The 15,063-nt window shown below is 50.9% G+C and overlaps 1 protein-coding gene across 1 annotated transcript in view; it reads left to right on the top strand.

Moving 5' to 3' along the window:
* TG (thyroglobulin) overlaps positions 1 to 15,063 on the top strand; it is a 254,316-nt gene that overhangs the window by 13,581 nt on the left and 225,672 nt on the right. The window contains exons 8-11 of the mRNA XM_086695581.1: positions 414 to 599; positions 4,315 to 5,412; positions 5,842 to 6,429; positions 11,116 to 11,355. Of these exons, the coding sequence (XP_086551707.1) occupies positions 414 to 599; positions 4,315 to 5,412; positions 5,842 to 6,429; positions 11,116 to 11,355 (2,112 nt within the window). The remainder of the gene's footprint in view (positions 1 to 413; positions 600 to 4,314; positions 5,413 to 5,841; positions 6,430 to 11,115; positions 11,356 to 15,063) is intronic.

Raw genomic sequence — 15,063 nt, 5'->3', positions numbered from 1 at the left:
TAAGTAATAAGCCGACAGCAGACGTGCGTGTTTCTGCTTGGAAGAAACCGCTGGGTTTTAAAGTTGCTGCGGTCTCTGTGGCTGTTTTGCCTAAGTGGGTGCAAGGATCTAAAACCAGGGCGGGTTTTTTTTTTAATTTGAGAGACAGAGAGAGCGTGCACACAAGCAGGGGAGAGGCAGAGACAGAGGGGGAGAGAGAATCTCAAGCAGGCTCCTCGCTGTGAGTGCAGAGCCGGGTGCGGGGCTCAAACTCACGACCTGAGCCGGAATCAAGAGTCGGCTGCTTAACCGGCCGAGCCACCCAGGCGCCCTGAGGATTTACAACGTTGTGAAAGCACACAGAGTGCATGCTGGAAAGACCATAGCCCTGTTCACACACTGTCCTCTCCTTTTCCCGCGTGGCTCTGCCCTAGGCCCCACAAAATGCGAAATGGAGCGGTTCACAGCGACCAGCTTTGGTCACCCCTACGTTCCCAGCTGCCGCCGGAGCGGGGACTACGAGGCGGTGCAGTGCCAGCGGGCAGGGCCGTGCTGGTGTGTGGACGCCCAAGGAAAGGAGATCCATGGAACTCGGCGGCAAGGGGAGCGGCCATCGTGCGGTGGGTTGCCTCTCGACAGCCTCCTCTTTTGCTCCCGTCGGGTCATATTACTTTAACTGTTTCTCCAGACCAGCCGCTCCAGAACCCGTGAATTCCACTGCCTCCTGAGCGTACCCAGAGGCCCTTCGAGCCCACCACGGTGGAAAACCCACTTACCGCCATTAACTTCCGACGTGTTTCTCATCCTGTGTCAGACGTGGTCGATTCCTTCCTCAGCGAGCCCAGGGGATATTGGGGGGCCTCACAGGTGAAGGAAAAACAGAATTTTGTTTACTTGTGCCACGAGAGAAGCATCGCAGAGCAGGGTAGGGTCAATTCGATCTTGTGAAGGTGTATGAAGAGGAGACATTCAGGAAGGCTTCATGGAAGAGGTGACGCTTGGTTAGAGTCTTCTAAGATAACGACGTTTTCTGAAGGAGGAAAGTAAGGAGAGGTGTTCTCTATCTATGGAGCAGGGAAGTATAAGAACATAAATGATAGGCATTGCTCTGCTACTGGGCACCGAATCTTCAAGAAGAGTAGAGAAATAAATTGCTGAGTGTGGTCAGGGTGGGGCTCTGCACTACAGGACTGGGGGAAAATGGCGGGGATGAGACAGTGAGGTCTTTCGTACCGAAGCAAAGGCTTGGGGACTTCTTCCTGGAGGCCAGGTGGTGACGTTGAGGGGTTTTACGCTGGAGAGTTCCATGGTGGGTTCTGTGTGTAAGAAAGACCACCCGGGCACTTTGAAGGAGAGCTTGAAATCAGTGTTAGACTGCAGGCCACGGGGCCAATTTGAAGGTCATTGCAATGTCCTGAAGAGAGATGAGGGGACTATATTACTTTCCTGGAGCTGCTGTGACGAATGAGCGCAAATTCAGGGGCTTAGAACAATAGTTCTGGAGCCTAGAAGTCCGAAGTCAAAGTGTCACTGGGCTCATGTTCCCTCTCTGAAGGCTCCAGGGCAGAATAAGAAAAAGGCCTCCTGGCCTTTTTCCTGGCTTGTGATAGTTGCCGACAATCTTTGGCATTCCTTGGTTTGTGGCAACGTGGCCCCAAATTCTGCCTCTGTCGTCACATGGCTGTCTTCCCTCTGTGTCTGCCTCTGTGTCTCTTCCTCTCTTCCTACGACGACACCGGTAATATAAACTTAAGAGCCCGCTCTACCCTAGTATGACCTCGCCTTAACTAATTATGTCTCCAGTGACCCTATTTCTGAATAAGGTCACATTCTGAGGTTTCCAGGAAGGATGTGCATTTTGAGGAGACCCGATTCAACTTGGTACAGGGACCAACACTGAAGTAGCAGCAGTGGTCTGGGGAGAAGGGTGTGGACTTGCGAAACGTCACAAGGCCCTCCAGTGAGGCCATTCCATTTTACCACTGAGACCCTGAAGGGAGTAAGGGGTGAGGGGGATGGAGAAATCCAGGAGCGCTTGTAGGCTTCCCACTTGGGTGAGCTGGATGGATCCCGCAAGGTCTCAGTGAAGGAGGAGGGCAGGTCTTTTTATAGCCTTGACACAGATGAGCATTCGTGTTCATTCAGTAATTCCTGTTAAGTCATCGATTTCTCCAGCTTCACGTTTTGAGTATTCTGCTCGGCATTTGGTAGTATTCAGTCTACTAAGCGTGGGAATCTAGAAGAAGAAAAATTTCAAGCGCTGCCCTGAGGGTATTTATGATTACATTGTCGTTGTCTTAAAACCTAGAGAGTATGGTGCCCTCCAGTTTCCAGGTGGACACAAAGAACTATGGTTTTCCAAATTAAAACCAGAATGCTACCAAATGCGTGCATCATATATTTTTATTTTTTCCTCTCTGGCGTATCAGTCCTATTTCCGTGGAAACGAATGCCACATGGAGCTGAGATCTGCATTTTTTTCTTTTTGCCCTGGTAACACAACATAACAAATGAACGGAAGGGATATGCTCTCCATGTCGAAACAGAATAAGCACAGCAGTGAACTTTATTTCTTCCATACCTTCCTGTAATACCTTCCATTCAAGGAAGCCATGCCTGGTTGAGGAATGTGTTACGGGTTCTGATGTTGCCAGTATTTTTTCTCTCTCCGACTACAAGTTCCAGTTCTTTCTCTGTTGCCTGGTGACAGAGGGAAATTGGCTGACTTCCTTTTTGGCATCCGCGTGAACCGAAGGAAAAGAATTAAGTTGGCGGTGGGTGGGTGGGTGGTTGAGAAGGACTGCTGAGATTTATGGTTTTACAGAGAAACGTGGAGCCTAGTTCATTCCACCCGAGTGACAGAGACACTTGGAATTTGAATTTAAGGCCTTTTTTCTTAATGTGATTACTGTCCACTAGAATATTCAGACTGAATGACCTGACCAGGCATGGAGTTGACTGAGTTGATCACCCTTTAATTAATAATTTCAAGGAAAGATCAGGAAGGCTAGAAAAATGTGCTAAGTGTGTTTGCTGCATAGACATTACTGTATTATATTTTGGGAAATATATTTCCTATAGTATGTTATAATATTAGATATTACAACCTAGGAAATGTTTCTTATTATAGGAAATACTCATGGCATTTAAAGTATGGTTCTTATCTTCAAAGAGACTATCAATTAGTTAGCCTAGACAAGCCTACCCACAAGGAGGGATTAGGCAGCCGCACGAAGAGCAAATAATGAAGCATTAAAGTCCATTAAAAATTCCAACAAGAGAATGCTGGAAAAAAATTTTTTTCATTACAAAACAAATGGGAAATAGGGTTCCTGGGTGGCTCAGTCGGTTAAACGACTGACTTCAACTCGGGTCATGATCTCGCCGGTGGTGGGTTCGAGCCCCGCATCGGGCTGCGTGCTGACGGCTCGGAGCCTGGAGCCTGCTTCGGATTCTGTGTCTCCCTCTCTCTCTGCCCCTCTCCCATTCCCACTCTGTCTCTCTTATCTCTCAAAAATAAGTAAACATTAAAAATGTGTTTAAAAAAATAAAACGAAAACAAATAGGAATTTGTTGGTGTATGAGTTCCCGAGGGCTGCCGTCACAAATTACCACAAACTCGGTGGCTTCATCCGATAGAAATTTATCCCCTCCCAGTCCAGAGGCCAGACATCTATAACTGAGGTCTTAGCAGGGCTGGGCTCTCTCTGAAAGCTCTAGAGAAGGATGTATCTTTGTTCTGTCCAGTTTCCGGGGGCTTCCAGCGACCTTGACTTTCTTTGGCTTTTGGTATTCTTTTTTGGCATTCTTTTGACATTCCGACCCCATCTTCACGTGGCCGTCTTACGAGCACATCCATCATTGGAGTTAGGGCTCGCCCCAGTTCAGTGTGACCTCATTTTAACCGATAGCACCGGCAAAGACCCTACTGTCAAGTGATGTCATGTTCTGAGGTCCTCAGTGGACGTGAACATTGGGCTTGAGGAGGATGGGAGGACACCGTTCAGCCCAGTACATCTGGGGCATGCATTTGGTCAGCTTTTCCGAAAGTGGGCGGGCACCAACGAGCCTTGACTCACAAGGGGGTCACCCTCCCGTGAAAGGTAGGAAGGGAAGTCACGTCACCTGGAACATTCATTCCCCCAAACGGCTGCCACAGACACTGCTTGGGGGAAAGAAAAAAATAAATAAAAAGGCAGGGAAGACAGAGGTACAAAACGTAGGTGTTCTTGACTGAACTGTTGGACATCTTACTTCGAGAAGGATCTGGGGGGTTGTCTCAGGAGTATTTGTTGATGTTAAAACCATTTCTCCCGTTTGCTCTGTCTTGTGCAGCTGAAGACCAATCCTGCGCCTCTGAGAGGAGGCAGGCCCTGTCTAGACTACACTTTGGGCCCTCAGGCTATTTCAGCCAGCACGGCTTGTTCTTGGCTCCCGAGGGAAGACGGGTCTCCCAGAAAGTAGCCAGATTTGCCACATCCTGCCCGCCCTTGGTGAAGGAGCTCTTTGTGGACTCTGGGATTCTCCACCCGATGGGAGAAGGGCAGGGTAAACAGTTTTCTGCCTCAGAAACTCTCCTCAGAGAAGCCATTGGAGCGATTTTTCCCTCCCGAGAGCTGGCTCGTCTTGCCCTTCAGTTTACCATGGACCCAAAGCGACTCCAGCAAAACCTCTTTGGAGGGAAATTTTTGGTGAATGTTGGCCAGTTCAACTTGTCTGGAGCCCTTGGCACAAAAGGCACATTTAACTTCAGTCAATTTTTCCGGCAGTTTGGTCTCCCGGGCTTCCAGAACGGAGGGACCGACCTAGCTGCCAAGGCTTTCTCCTTGGGACTGGATTCAAATCCTGCCGCAGACCCCCCCGAAGCCTCTGTGAAGGGAGCTGCTAGGAACAGGCCGATGGTGGGCAGCTTTGGCTTTGAGATCAACTTACAAGAGAACCAGAACGCCCTGGCATTCCTTGCGTCTCTCCTGGAGCTTCCAGAATTCCCTCTCTTCTTGCAGCATGCCATTTCTGTGCCCGAAGACATAGCGAAGGACTTAGGTGACGTGATGGAAATGGTGCTCAGCTCCCAGGGCTGCGGGCAGACGCCGGGCAGCCTTTTCGTCCCACTGTGCTCGGCGGAAGGAGACTACGAGGACGTGCAGTGCTTTGCCGGGGAGTGCTGGTGTGTGGATTCCCGGGGCAAAGAACTTTCTGGCTCCAGGGTTAGAGGCGGACGCCCCCGGTGTCCCACAGAGTGTGAGAAGCAGAGGGCCCGCATGCAAACCCTCGAGGGCAGCCAGCCCGCGGGGTCCAGGCTGTTGGTCCCTTCTTGCACCAGCGAGGGGCATTTCCTCCCCGTCCAGTGCTTCGGCTCTGAGTGTTACTGCGTTGACCGTGAGGGTCAGCCTATTCCTGGAACTCGAAGCGTACTTGGAGAACCCAAGCAATGTGAGTCTGTTGCGTGTTCAGTCCACAAACCCTGATTTGTGGGGCCCCGACTCAGCGCATTACGGAAAAAGTGAATTCTATTGTCGCGTAAGCCCCGACTTCTGCAGCGGCGAAAACTGCCACTTAACGTAAAGATTGTCCAGAAGCGGGTCGATACTGTTAACCATTCCCGGGATTGAATAGGGAGACTCATTTGGCTTTTCAGGGGCTGCCCCATAGGTTTCTGCAGAGCAGACAACAGTCTCAACAGTGCCGTTTCAGTGACGGGGATGCACTCTGTCTAGATGTTATTTACAGATTTGAGGCTGATGGGATTTCTGTGGCCGTATAAGGTTTCAGATGGGGCTTGGACCGTCAGGGGTTTGCATCTTGGCCTCGTGGGCTCCCCGCACTTCTTTACCTGACATACCTCCTCCTTGTTCCTCCCAGGCCCCACCGCCTGTCAGTTACAGGCCGAGCAGGCCTTTCTGCGCACAGTGCGAGCTCTGGGCTCTGACTCCAGCCTGCTGCCCACCTTCGCCAGCATCTACATCCCGCAGTGCGGCACCGGTGGGCAGTGGAGGCCCGTGCAATGCGACGGGCCCCCAGAGCAGGCCTTCGAGTGGTACGAACGATGGGCAGCTCAGAACAACGGTGGCCGGGAGCTGACCCCTGCCGAGCTGCTCATGAAGATCATGAGCTATAAAGAAGCAGCTTCCAGAAGCTTTCGTCTCTTTATTCAGAGTCTGTATGAGGCCGGCCAACAGGGCATCTTCCCAGGGCTGGAGAGATACCCTTCTTTCCCAGACGTCCCACTAGCAGTGATGGAAGGGAACCTGACCCAGCCTGGAGGGAACGTCCTCCTGGAGCCCTCCGTCTTTTGGCAGATCCTGAATGGCCAGCTCAGCTGGTACCCAGGGCCCTACTCAGACTTCAGCACTCCTCTGGCACACCTTGACCTTCGGAGCTGCTGGTGTGTGAATGAGGCTGGTCAAGAACTGGAAAGCACCCGGACAGAGCCAAGCAAGGTCCCAGCATGTGAGTTACACCCCGTGGAGAGCTGAATTTGTGCCTTTATAAAAAAGATGTCTGGTAGGCGTGTACTGAGTGTCTGAGCTGGAGTGGAGATCAGATACGGACAGGTATATGTCCCTTCAATGCTCGAGGCACGCGGATGCATTAGTCGGCTCGGGCTGCTGCAAGAGTACTGTAGGCTAGGAGGCTTAACCAACAGGCATTTCCCATAGCTCTGGGGGAGTGGAAGTCCAAGATCAAGGTGCTGGCTGATTCCGTTCCTGCTGAGAGCTGTCTTCCTGCATTGCAGAAGGAACTGTGTATTCACATGGCAGAGAGAAAGTGCTCTTTTTATAAAGACACTAATCCCATCCAGAGGGCCCCACCCTCATGACCTCTTTGAAACCTAATCACCTCCCAAGGGTCCCACCTCCAAGTACCATCACTTTAGGGGTCAGGGCTTCAATACAATACATTTGGGGGAGAGGGGGGATGCGAACGTTCAGACCAGAACGCCAACGCTCATAGAAACGAAGTGACTTCCCCACATTCACACAGTTGGGTGTTGGTGAAGTTAATGTAGTTCATGTTTTTAAAACGTTTATTTATTTTTGAGAAAGAGAGAAACAGAGCATGAGCAGGGGAGGGGCAGAGAAAGAGGGAGACGAAGAATCCAAAGCAGGCTTCAGGTTCTGAGCTGTCAGCGCAGAGCCCGACGGAGGGTTTGAACTCACGAGCTGTGAGATCACGACCTGAGCCGAAACTCTGACGCTTAACCGACTGAGCCACCCAGGCGCCCCAATGTAGTTCATTTTTATTTTTATTAAAAAAATTTTTTTTTACATTTGTTTATTTTTCAGAGACACAGAGACACAGAGCATGAGTGGGGGAGGGGCAGAGAGTGAGGGAGACACAGAATCCGAAGCAGGCCCCAGGCTCTGAGCCATCAGCACAGAGCCCGACGCGGGGCTCGAACTCAGGAACTGTGAGATCATGACCTGAGCCGAAGTCGGACGCTCAACCGACTGAGCCATTGAGGCACCCCAATGTAGTTCATTTTTAATGTTCATATGATCGATTATTTAAATCAGTGCCTCAGATTTTAATTGAATGTCGTCTGTGTGCAAAGCATGATCTCAGGACCGATGAAGCCTGTCACGTGGGTATGACCTGGCTCTTGCCCACTATGGCTAACACTTGAGTAATCTCTCCTAAATTAGGTGCACCACCATTGGATTAACCAACATGGATTATGATCCTCCTTACAAAGACACTGCTAGGTCCTCCAGACCTCACGAAGTGCCTTTACTTCACTTGAGGGGTTTCGTTATAGGACTAATTGGAGAACAGCTGAAGGAGGTCTGTAAGTTCGGCTCTGTGGCAGGTGGACTTAGAGGAAAGCTGTGGTGTATGAGGCAGATGCAAAATGAGGCTGACTCTGTCCGAACTTCAAATGGCTCATTACCAAGTGGCCACACCAGCAGCTGGAAAGAACAAGGCGGATTCAGCACTGTTATTTTTTTCCAATATATGAAATTTATTATCAAATTGGTTTCCATACAACACCCAGTGCTCATCCCAAAAGGTGCCCTCCTCAATACCCATCACCCACCCTCCCCTCCCTCCCACCCCCCATCAACTCTCAGTTTTTAAGAGTCTCTTATGCTTTGGCTCTCTAGCACTGTTATTATCAAATGAGAACCTCCGTAGCCAGCAGTTGCTAGGTATTACAGGTAACAGTACAGCTGTTCAAGCCCAAAGACATCTCTCAATCCATTCTTTGCAATGTTCAACATTGTCCACGCCTTTCTGGCTAATGCTGAAATTAATCAGACGATGTTGACATTAGCCAGAGTGTAGGCTTGAGCAGAAAGTGAGATTTTAGGATGTTCGATCATAGGAACACGTGGTGAGACCAGGAGTGTCCTGCCCCCCGGCCCGCCCCTGCCATCCACGACTGGGATTCTCCCCTGAAGTGTCAGGTCCCAGCAACAGGCTGACCCCTCCCAAGTCACACACAGATGTCGGCATGCCTATTGTATAAAAAGTCTTATTCAGATTTTGAGAGTCTCTATACCAATGGTCACGCCTATACAGGCACATTCCTATAATTTCAGATGCTTTATAAACTTAGACCTCTTTGCATCCAATTTTTGCGCCTGATTGCTGAGGCCAAAAGCACCTTGTCACGTTGGTAGCTAGGTTTGCTCACCTTGGCCTGAGTGCTGGGCAAAGCATCAAAACTGGGCTGAGAATATGCTGGCCTTTGCAGTGAGTCCCAAGAGGTGTGGAGGGTAGACCAAGATACAAGATAAACCGCCAGGAAGCAAAGATTAGAACGTCCACCTGTATGCCGTGTTTGTTCTTTTCCTTCTAAAGTCCTATTTTTGGTTTCGCAATTACATGTTATGAACAGCTGAAGAAAAACGTACCTAGTGTATTAATACAGTTGTATGTGTGTTTCGCTTTACAAATACAGAAATATGCATTTTGGGGGCACATGTTCAAACCCTTGTTGATAGGGCGTATTATCAAAAGGGTGTGGCGACCATGGGCTCCGAGCCTTGATATCCCAGGCGTGGTTCAGTAGCATTAACATCACTTCGGGGAGCTGTGAGAAATTTGGAATCTTTGAACCCACCTGCTGAATCTATGCCTGCATCTCTACAAGCCCCCAGGGGGCTCCGATGCTCCCTAAAGCCTGAGGAAGGACTGGTCTCGAGGCCACGGTGCTAGTTCTACCAGAGTCTTGAGCCCTGTTTCCACTACCTACCCCTCTGTGGCCACAGTCACACTGTTGGTTTAATCTGTGAATTTGAGTTAGGATGGATAACTACCTCCAAGGTCGTTGTGAGAATCGTACAAGGTACTCGATGTGAAGTGCCAGGTCTGGTACATAGAAGGTCCTTCATAAATGGCTGTATTAGTACAACGGACGGTGAGTAATACAGTGACCAGTAGCCAGTGACCAGTGACCGTAAGCAGGGGGGATGATACCTGCCTCCAGGGGCATGAGGTCCGGTCCTGTCCATAGCATAATCTCTGGCCGCTTTGGAATTTCGCTCTCTTTATTTAATGTGCAATTATGGACAACTGCTGTATACACTGTGCTGTATGATGGGAAGACAGTCATGAGAAAGGTGTGGTGTATACTTGGAGGGGCTCAGGAACCGGTTGGGGGAAACTGACATGTCACCATGTCATGGAGGATGCCCAGAGACTGGAGCTAACTCCCTGGCTGGGAAACTGGGTAAAGATTGGCATGGACTCAGCTTCTGGATTGCGAAGGATGTTTGCCCAGCTTAAAAAGGGGGCCGGGCCCTTCCTGACAGGGGAAATAGCATGTTCGAGGTTAGGGCCGCTGAAAAGGGTCCGCTTTGTTGGGAATGGGGTGGTGGGGGTAGGTCAGTGTGTTAGGAAGGGAGGGGACTTGGGAGGGAGTGATGGAAGAAGCTACAGGTACATTTGGGCCAGATTTTAAAAGGTCTTACGTGTCAAAAAGAAAAAAAAAACAGTCATATATCCAGTTACAGAATATTCATACTTTTTTTGGAAGAAATGGATAGCAAGCATAGATTTTCAAATGGGAGTTTTTGCTTCAGCTATTCTCAATCCCTGGGATTGACAGAAGAGATTATTTGATCAGCAACACCCACAGAAAGCAATAATGTCTTCACATCCCAGAAGTCAAGGGTTTCTGCTGATTCTGTGCTCTCAAAAGAACCCAATGAACACATTTCCTGTTGAAGTCACAAAGTGACAGGTTGAAATAAATATGGCCAGTGTGGTTTTTGTTAATAGTGACAATTTCAAGGACAACATGGGCCAGACACTGTGCCGAATATTTCAGATGCAGCACCTCATAGGATAATTTTAAAGACCCTCTGAGGGAGATGCCCCAATCATCCCCTTTTCACAGATCACAAGACTGAAGCTCAGAAGAGTTAAGCACATCATCCAAAATTACACAGCTGATAAGTGATCAAGCTGACATTTGAATCCAGAAGTCTGTGAGAGCCATGCTCTTTTCTCTTTAAAAGAGTATCTCTCTACTGACCTATAATGCCTCCTTTCAACCTTTGAAATCCATCCATCCATCCATCCACTCATCCATCCATCCATCCATCCATCCATCCATCCACCCATCCATTTATCTACTCATCCATCCATCCATCCATCCATCCATCCATCCATCCATCCACCCATCCATTTATCTACTCCTCCATCCATCCACCCATCCATCCATCCCTGTCCATCCTTCCATAGGAGGCAGCTAGTCCAGATCTCTGGTTCTAGAGTTATACTGACTAGATGAGAAATCTGAATCAACTACTTGCTAGCTAGGATGGAGCCTACGTGACTTTAAGTTTAAGTGATATGACTTCTCCATGCCTCAGTTTCTCATCTCTAACACACAGATAAGAATAGTATCTTATTGGGCTGTTGTATAGATTCAATTGGATCGTCTGTGTACATGTGCTTAGTACGATGGCTGGTGTAGAGTAGACATTAGCTATTGCTCACCTTCTTACACAGTAGGTTCTCCATAAATGTTGAGTGAAACGAAACACAAGGAACATTCCAGGCCGTAAAAAGAGCTGGGTGAAGGAAACAGCTGTGGCAGAAATGTGTGCATGCGTGTATGCGCACGCGCCTCTGGGGGGGTGAGGGTGGTCAAAGCGTTCAGCCACGATGTCTTTATTCCCCTAGGTCCTGGCTCTTGTGAGGAGGTGAAGTTTCGTGTCCTGCAGTTCATTAAGGAAACAGAAGACATTGTCTTGGCTTCCAACAGTTCCTGGTTCCCTCTGGGGGAGAGTTTCCTAGCAGCCAAAGGAATCCTGCTGACTGATGAGGAGCTCTCCCTTCCTCAGCTCTCTCCCTCCCGGGCCACCTTCTCAGAGAAGTTTCTGAGCGGGGGCGATTACGCCATTCGTCTGGCAGCTCAGTCCAGTGAGTCTCCTGTACTTCTGGTTTCTTGGTCCATCTCGTTGGGGAAGCAAGGGCTTGAGTTCGTGGCTCTTCAGTCCTCAGAACTTTGGCCTTGGTTTCCCCAGGCTGGTGGGTCCCTGGGAAAGCAAAGGCAAGGTGGGTTTGTGTCCCAGGCAAAGCTAGAATGGTGCACCGCTCTCCACTGTATTCCCGAATCTGCCGGCACAGCCACTTGGGCGCGGGTCCCCATGCCGCATATTGAAGATGGTGCCCATAGCCCAGCAGGCAGCCACACGTACTTGCTAGAACGTGAGGGGCCCCCACCCGAAATGCTCGCGGCCTGTTCCGAAGCTTCCCTCCACTTCCACTGGGGACAAAGGAGAGGAACATTTATTACCAAGAAATGAGTGGGTTTCGGGCACCTTCCACGTGTGGTCTCAGCTAAATCTGACGGGGGCTCCAGAGAGCAGGGCTTACTGCCTGCATGTGACAGAGATACGCTCGGAGGGCCGACAGCGCTCTAGCCTGTGATGGTGGCTCAACATTACTTGAAACCCACCGCTGGCCAGGCGCTGCCTGTGCTGAGTAGACGGCCGGCCCTTTGCATGTCATGCTCCAGCGCTTCCACGAGAACAGCGCTGCAGCCACCATCCGTGGTGCTTCTCAGGCCCAAGTTCACCTGCCCCAGCTGACCCAGCTCACAACCAGCGGAGCCTGGATGGTTTGGACCGCGAGCCTCTGTCCCCTGCCCAGCCGATCCCTGGTGCCCGGAGCCTGCGTCTGGCTGGTCCCGGACGCCCTGCCCTTCCTCCACCGCCCGCAGCCTCGCCAGAGGGAGGGTCCGACGGCTCCCCCAGGTCTCTCTCTGACCCCGCCCCAACTGGGCAGGGGCTGACGGTTCCTGTCCTCCCAGCATCCCGGGCTCCCTGCTCCCGGTCAGAAGATCTCAGCGCATTCCCCACCTGGGATTTTCTGGGTTCCGGTCGCACCACAGCAAAGCCGTGCTTCCCGTGATAACATCTGTGCCGAGACGAGAGTCCCCCATCCTGCAGGCCAGGGCCCCCCTGCTTCTCCCTTCAGGGATGTCTGCTGCCCCCTGGGGACGGGGGCTCAGGTGTTTTTGTTCTCTGCACCCCAGTGGGACTCGCCCAAGTGCCATGTTTGGTTCCTGCCTCTCTTCCACACCAGTTGTCTCTTCTGGAAGATGAGGCACCGCGTCTCACTCATCGTTATGTCCCCTGTCCGGGCGCAGTGCCCGACAGACAGTGGGAGCCTGCTAAATGTTGCTAAACAGTCCTTCTTGCTTCTTTCGTCACCTCTTTCTTTCTCCTCCGTCTCCTCCCCTCCCCCATGCCCAGACACTTCTTGTCTCTGTTCCTCGGGGACTTGGGGATTTCTACTTTTGGCAAGAAACCGGGTTTTTGTTTTTGTTTTTGTTTTTCAATTTTGTTCCTGGACAGACTTGATGTCATCAGATGGATACGTGGGGTTGATGTTCCTGCAGTTGTGGCCCCTGGTTAGAGAAGGGGAGAAAAAGTCGTTGGCGCCATAGAAATTTCGTTACTGAATGGTGAGCTGGCTGAACTTGACTTCAGAAGTCAAGTTAAGGAAGTCACTGCCCCCCCCACCACCCCCCCACCCCCGCAGCCACACGCTCTGATTTTGCATGTCTGAGGCGGTAGTGAAAAGAGGAAGGGTCTGTAGGGAAGAAGCAAGGGTGCACTTTTTTCTCGAATCCCTCGAGATGAGAAGAGGCGTCTCTACTCTTGCACAGGCGAGGAAGCTCTTCGTGTGTAGCCCTCCTGTCCTGGAGAATCTGGGGATTGAAAGCCCAGGACAGACAGAGATGAAGGGTCATGGAGTGTCTTGGGCCAACAGGACACGGCAGTCGTGTCCTCGGGTCCAAGGAGGGTGAGGGAGAGACGTGGGAGTCATTTTTACCCAGCTGCTCTTGGCATGAGCTCGGTGCTCAAGTTCTCGTGATCTAAATGTCACGCTTACCCTGTGGGGTATTAGAGCCAATTCATCAATGGGGAAACTGAGGCTCAAAGAGGTTGGGGATCTCACTCATGACCCCGAAGATCACTCACGATAACCAAGAGGGGCTGTGCCAGGATTCAGGCAGAGGCTCATCGGCTCCCGAGCCCCATCCCGTGCACTAGGCCGCTTTCTGGGGTCCTGGTCTCCTGAGGGGATCTGACCGTGGGCTGCTGGGGTCCCCCCTGGGGAGCCGTGAGCCCGTCTCTGAGAGGAGCAAGTTGGGTGATGTGACCCTGTGTCACCCACAACCCTGTACCCCACAAGCCCACCCTGAGCGCCAGCAGGAAGGGAGAGGAGGTGGAGGGGGTCAGACCTGAGAAGGGGTCCAGGGGACAGTTCCTGGCTGCTCAGGAGGGAAATGGCGCTGGGGGGCAAATCACACTGGGGAGGGAGCGCTGGGAGACCCAGGCCCGCTAGCGTCTGTCTCACCCCCCGCCCGCCCTCCCACCCCTTCCATGCCTGCATTTCTTCTTTTCCACTCAACAAATATTTCTTTATTTTTTTTTTTTTTAAAAACCTTAAATTCAAGTTAGTTTACGTACAGTGTAATAATGGCTTCAGGAGTAGAACCCAGGTGATTCATCTCTTACATATGACACTCAGTGCTCATCCCAAAAAGTGCCCTCCTTAATGTCTGTCGCCCATTTACCCCAACCGCCCCCGCCTCCATCAGCCCTCAGTTTGTTCTCTGCATTTAAGAGTCTCTTGTGGTTTGCCTCCCTCTGTCTTTTTATCTTAGGTTTCCTTCCCTTCCCCTATGTTCATCTGTTTTGTTTCTTAAATTCCACATATGAGTGAAATCCTGTGATATCTGTCTTTCTCTGACTGATTTCGCTTAGCACGATACACTCTGGTTCCATCCACATTGTTGCAAATGGCAAGATTTCATTCTTTTTGGTGGCCGAGTAATATTCCACTCTATATAAACCACATCTTTATCCATTCATCAGTCGGGGGATATTTGGACTCTTTCCATAGTCTGGCTGTTGTCGATAGTGCTGCTATAAACATTGGGGTGCTTGTGCCCCTTTGAATCAGCATTGTTGTATCCTTGGGATAAATTCCTGGTAGTGCAATTGCTGGGTGGGTCGGGTAGTTCTATTTTTAATTTTGGGGGGAACCTCCGTACTCTTCTCCAGAGCGGCTGCACCGGTTTGCATTCCCACCACCAGTGCAAAAGAGATCCCCTTTCTCCGCATCCTCGCCAACATCTGTTGTTTCCTGAGCTTCAACAAATATTTTTTGAGTGCTTTCTATGAGGCAGACACAGCTCTGCACACAAAATGAGCACAAATCTTTGCACTAAAGGGCGTAAGCGCTGGCATGGAGGGGACGAAGCAAACACATACAATGTCTAGTATGTCAGTAGTGGAAAGTGCGGTGAGGGACAGCCAGGCAGGGCAGGGGACGCCGAGCACGGAGGACGGGCACAGTCTGATGGCAGGGTGACCGTCGGCGAGTCATTTCGCCTGCCCCACCGAGCCCGTCCCGCACCCTGGGGTGACAGTGCAGACGACCTGGGCTGTTGTGAAGACCGGACCCGATTTTGTGGGGAACAAAGCCTTCGAGGGGCCGGAGCACTAAATTGTGGGAGCGTGGTGGGTGTCACCCCCTGACCTCTCGTGTTCAGAGCCACTCCGTCCACTTCCCGGCCGTGGGGCTGGGGTAGGCTACGTGATCCACCTGTTC

Source organism: Puma concolor, chromosome F2, assembly GCF_028749965.1.
Source record: "Puma concolor isolate L17-30 chromosome F2, mPumCon1.1.hap2, whole genome shotgun sequence".
Taxonomy (NCBI): Eukaryota; Metazoa; Chordata; class Mammalia; order Carnivora; family Felidae; genus Puma; species Puma concolor.
Note: the sequence above shows the minus strand (reverse complement) of the source record. Positions and strands in the feature narration are given on the sequence as shown.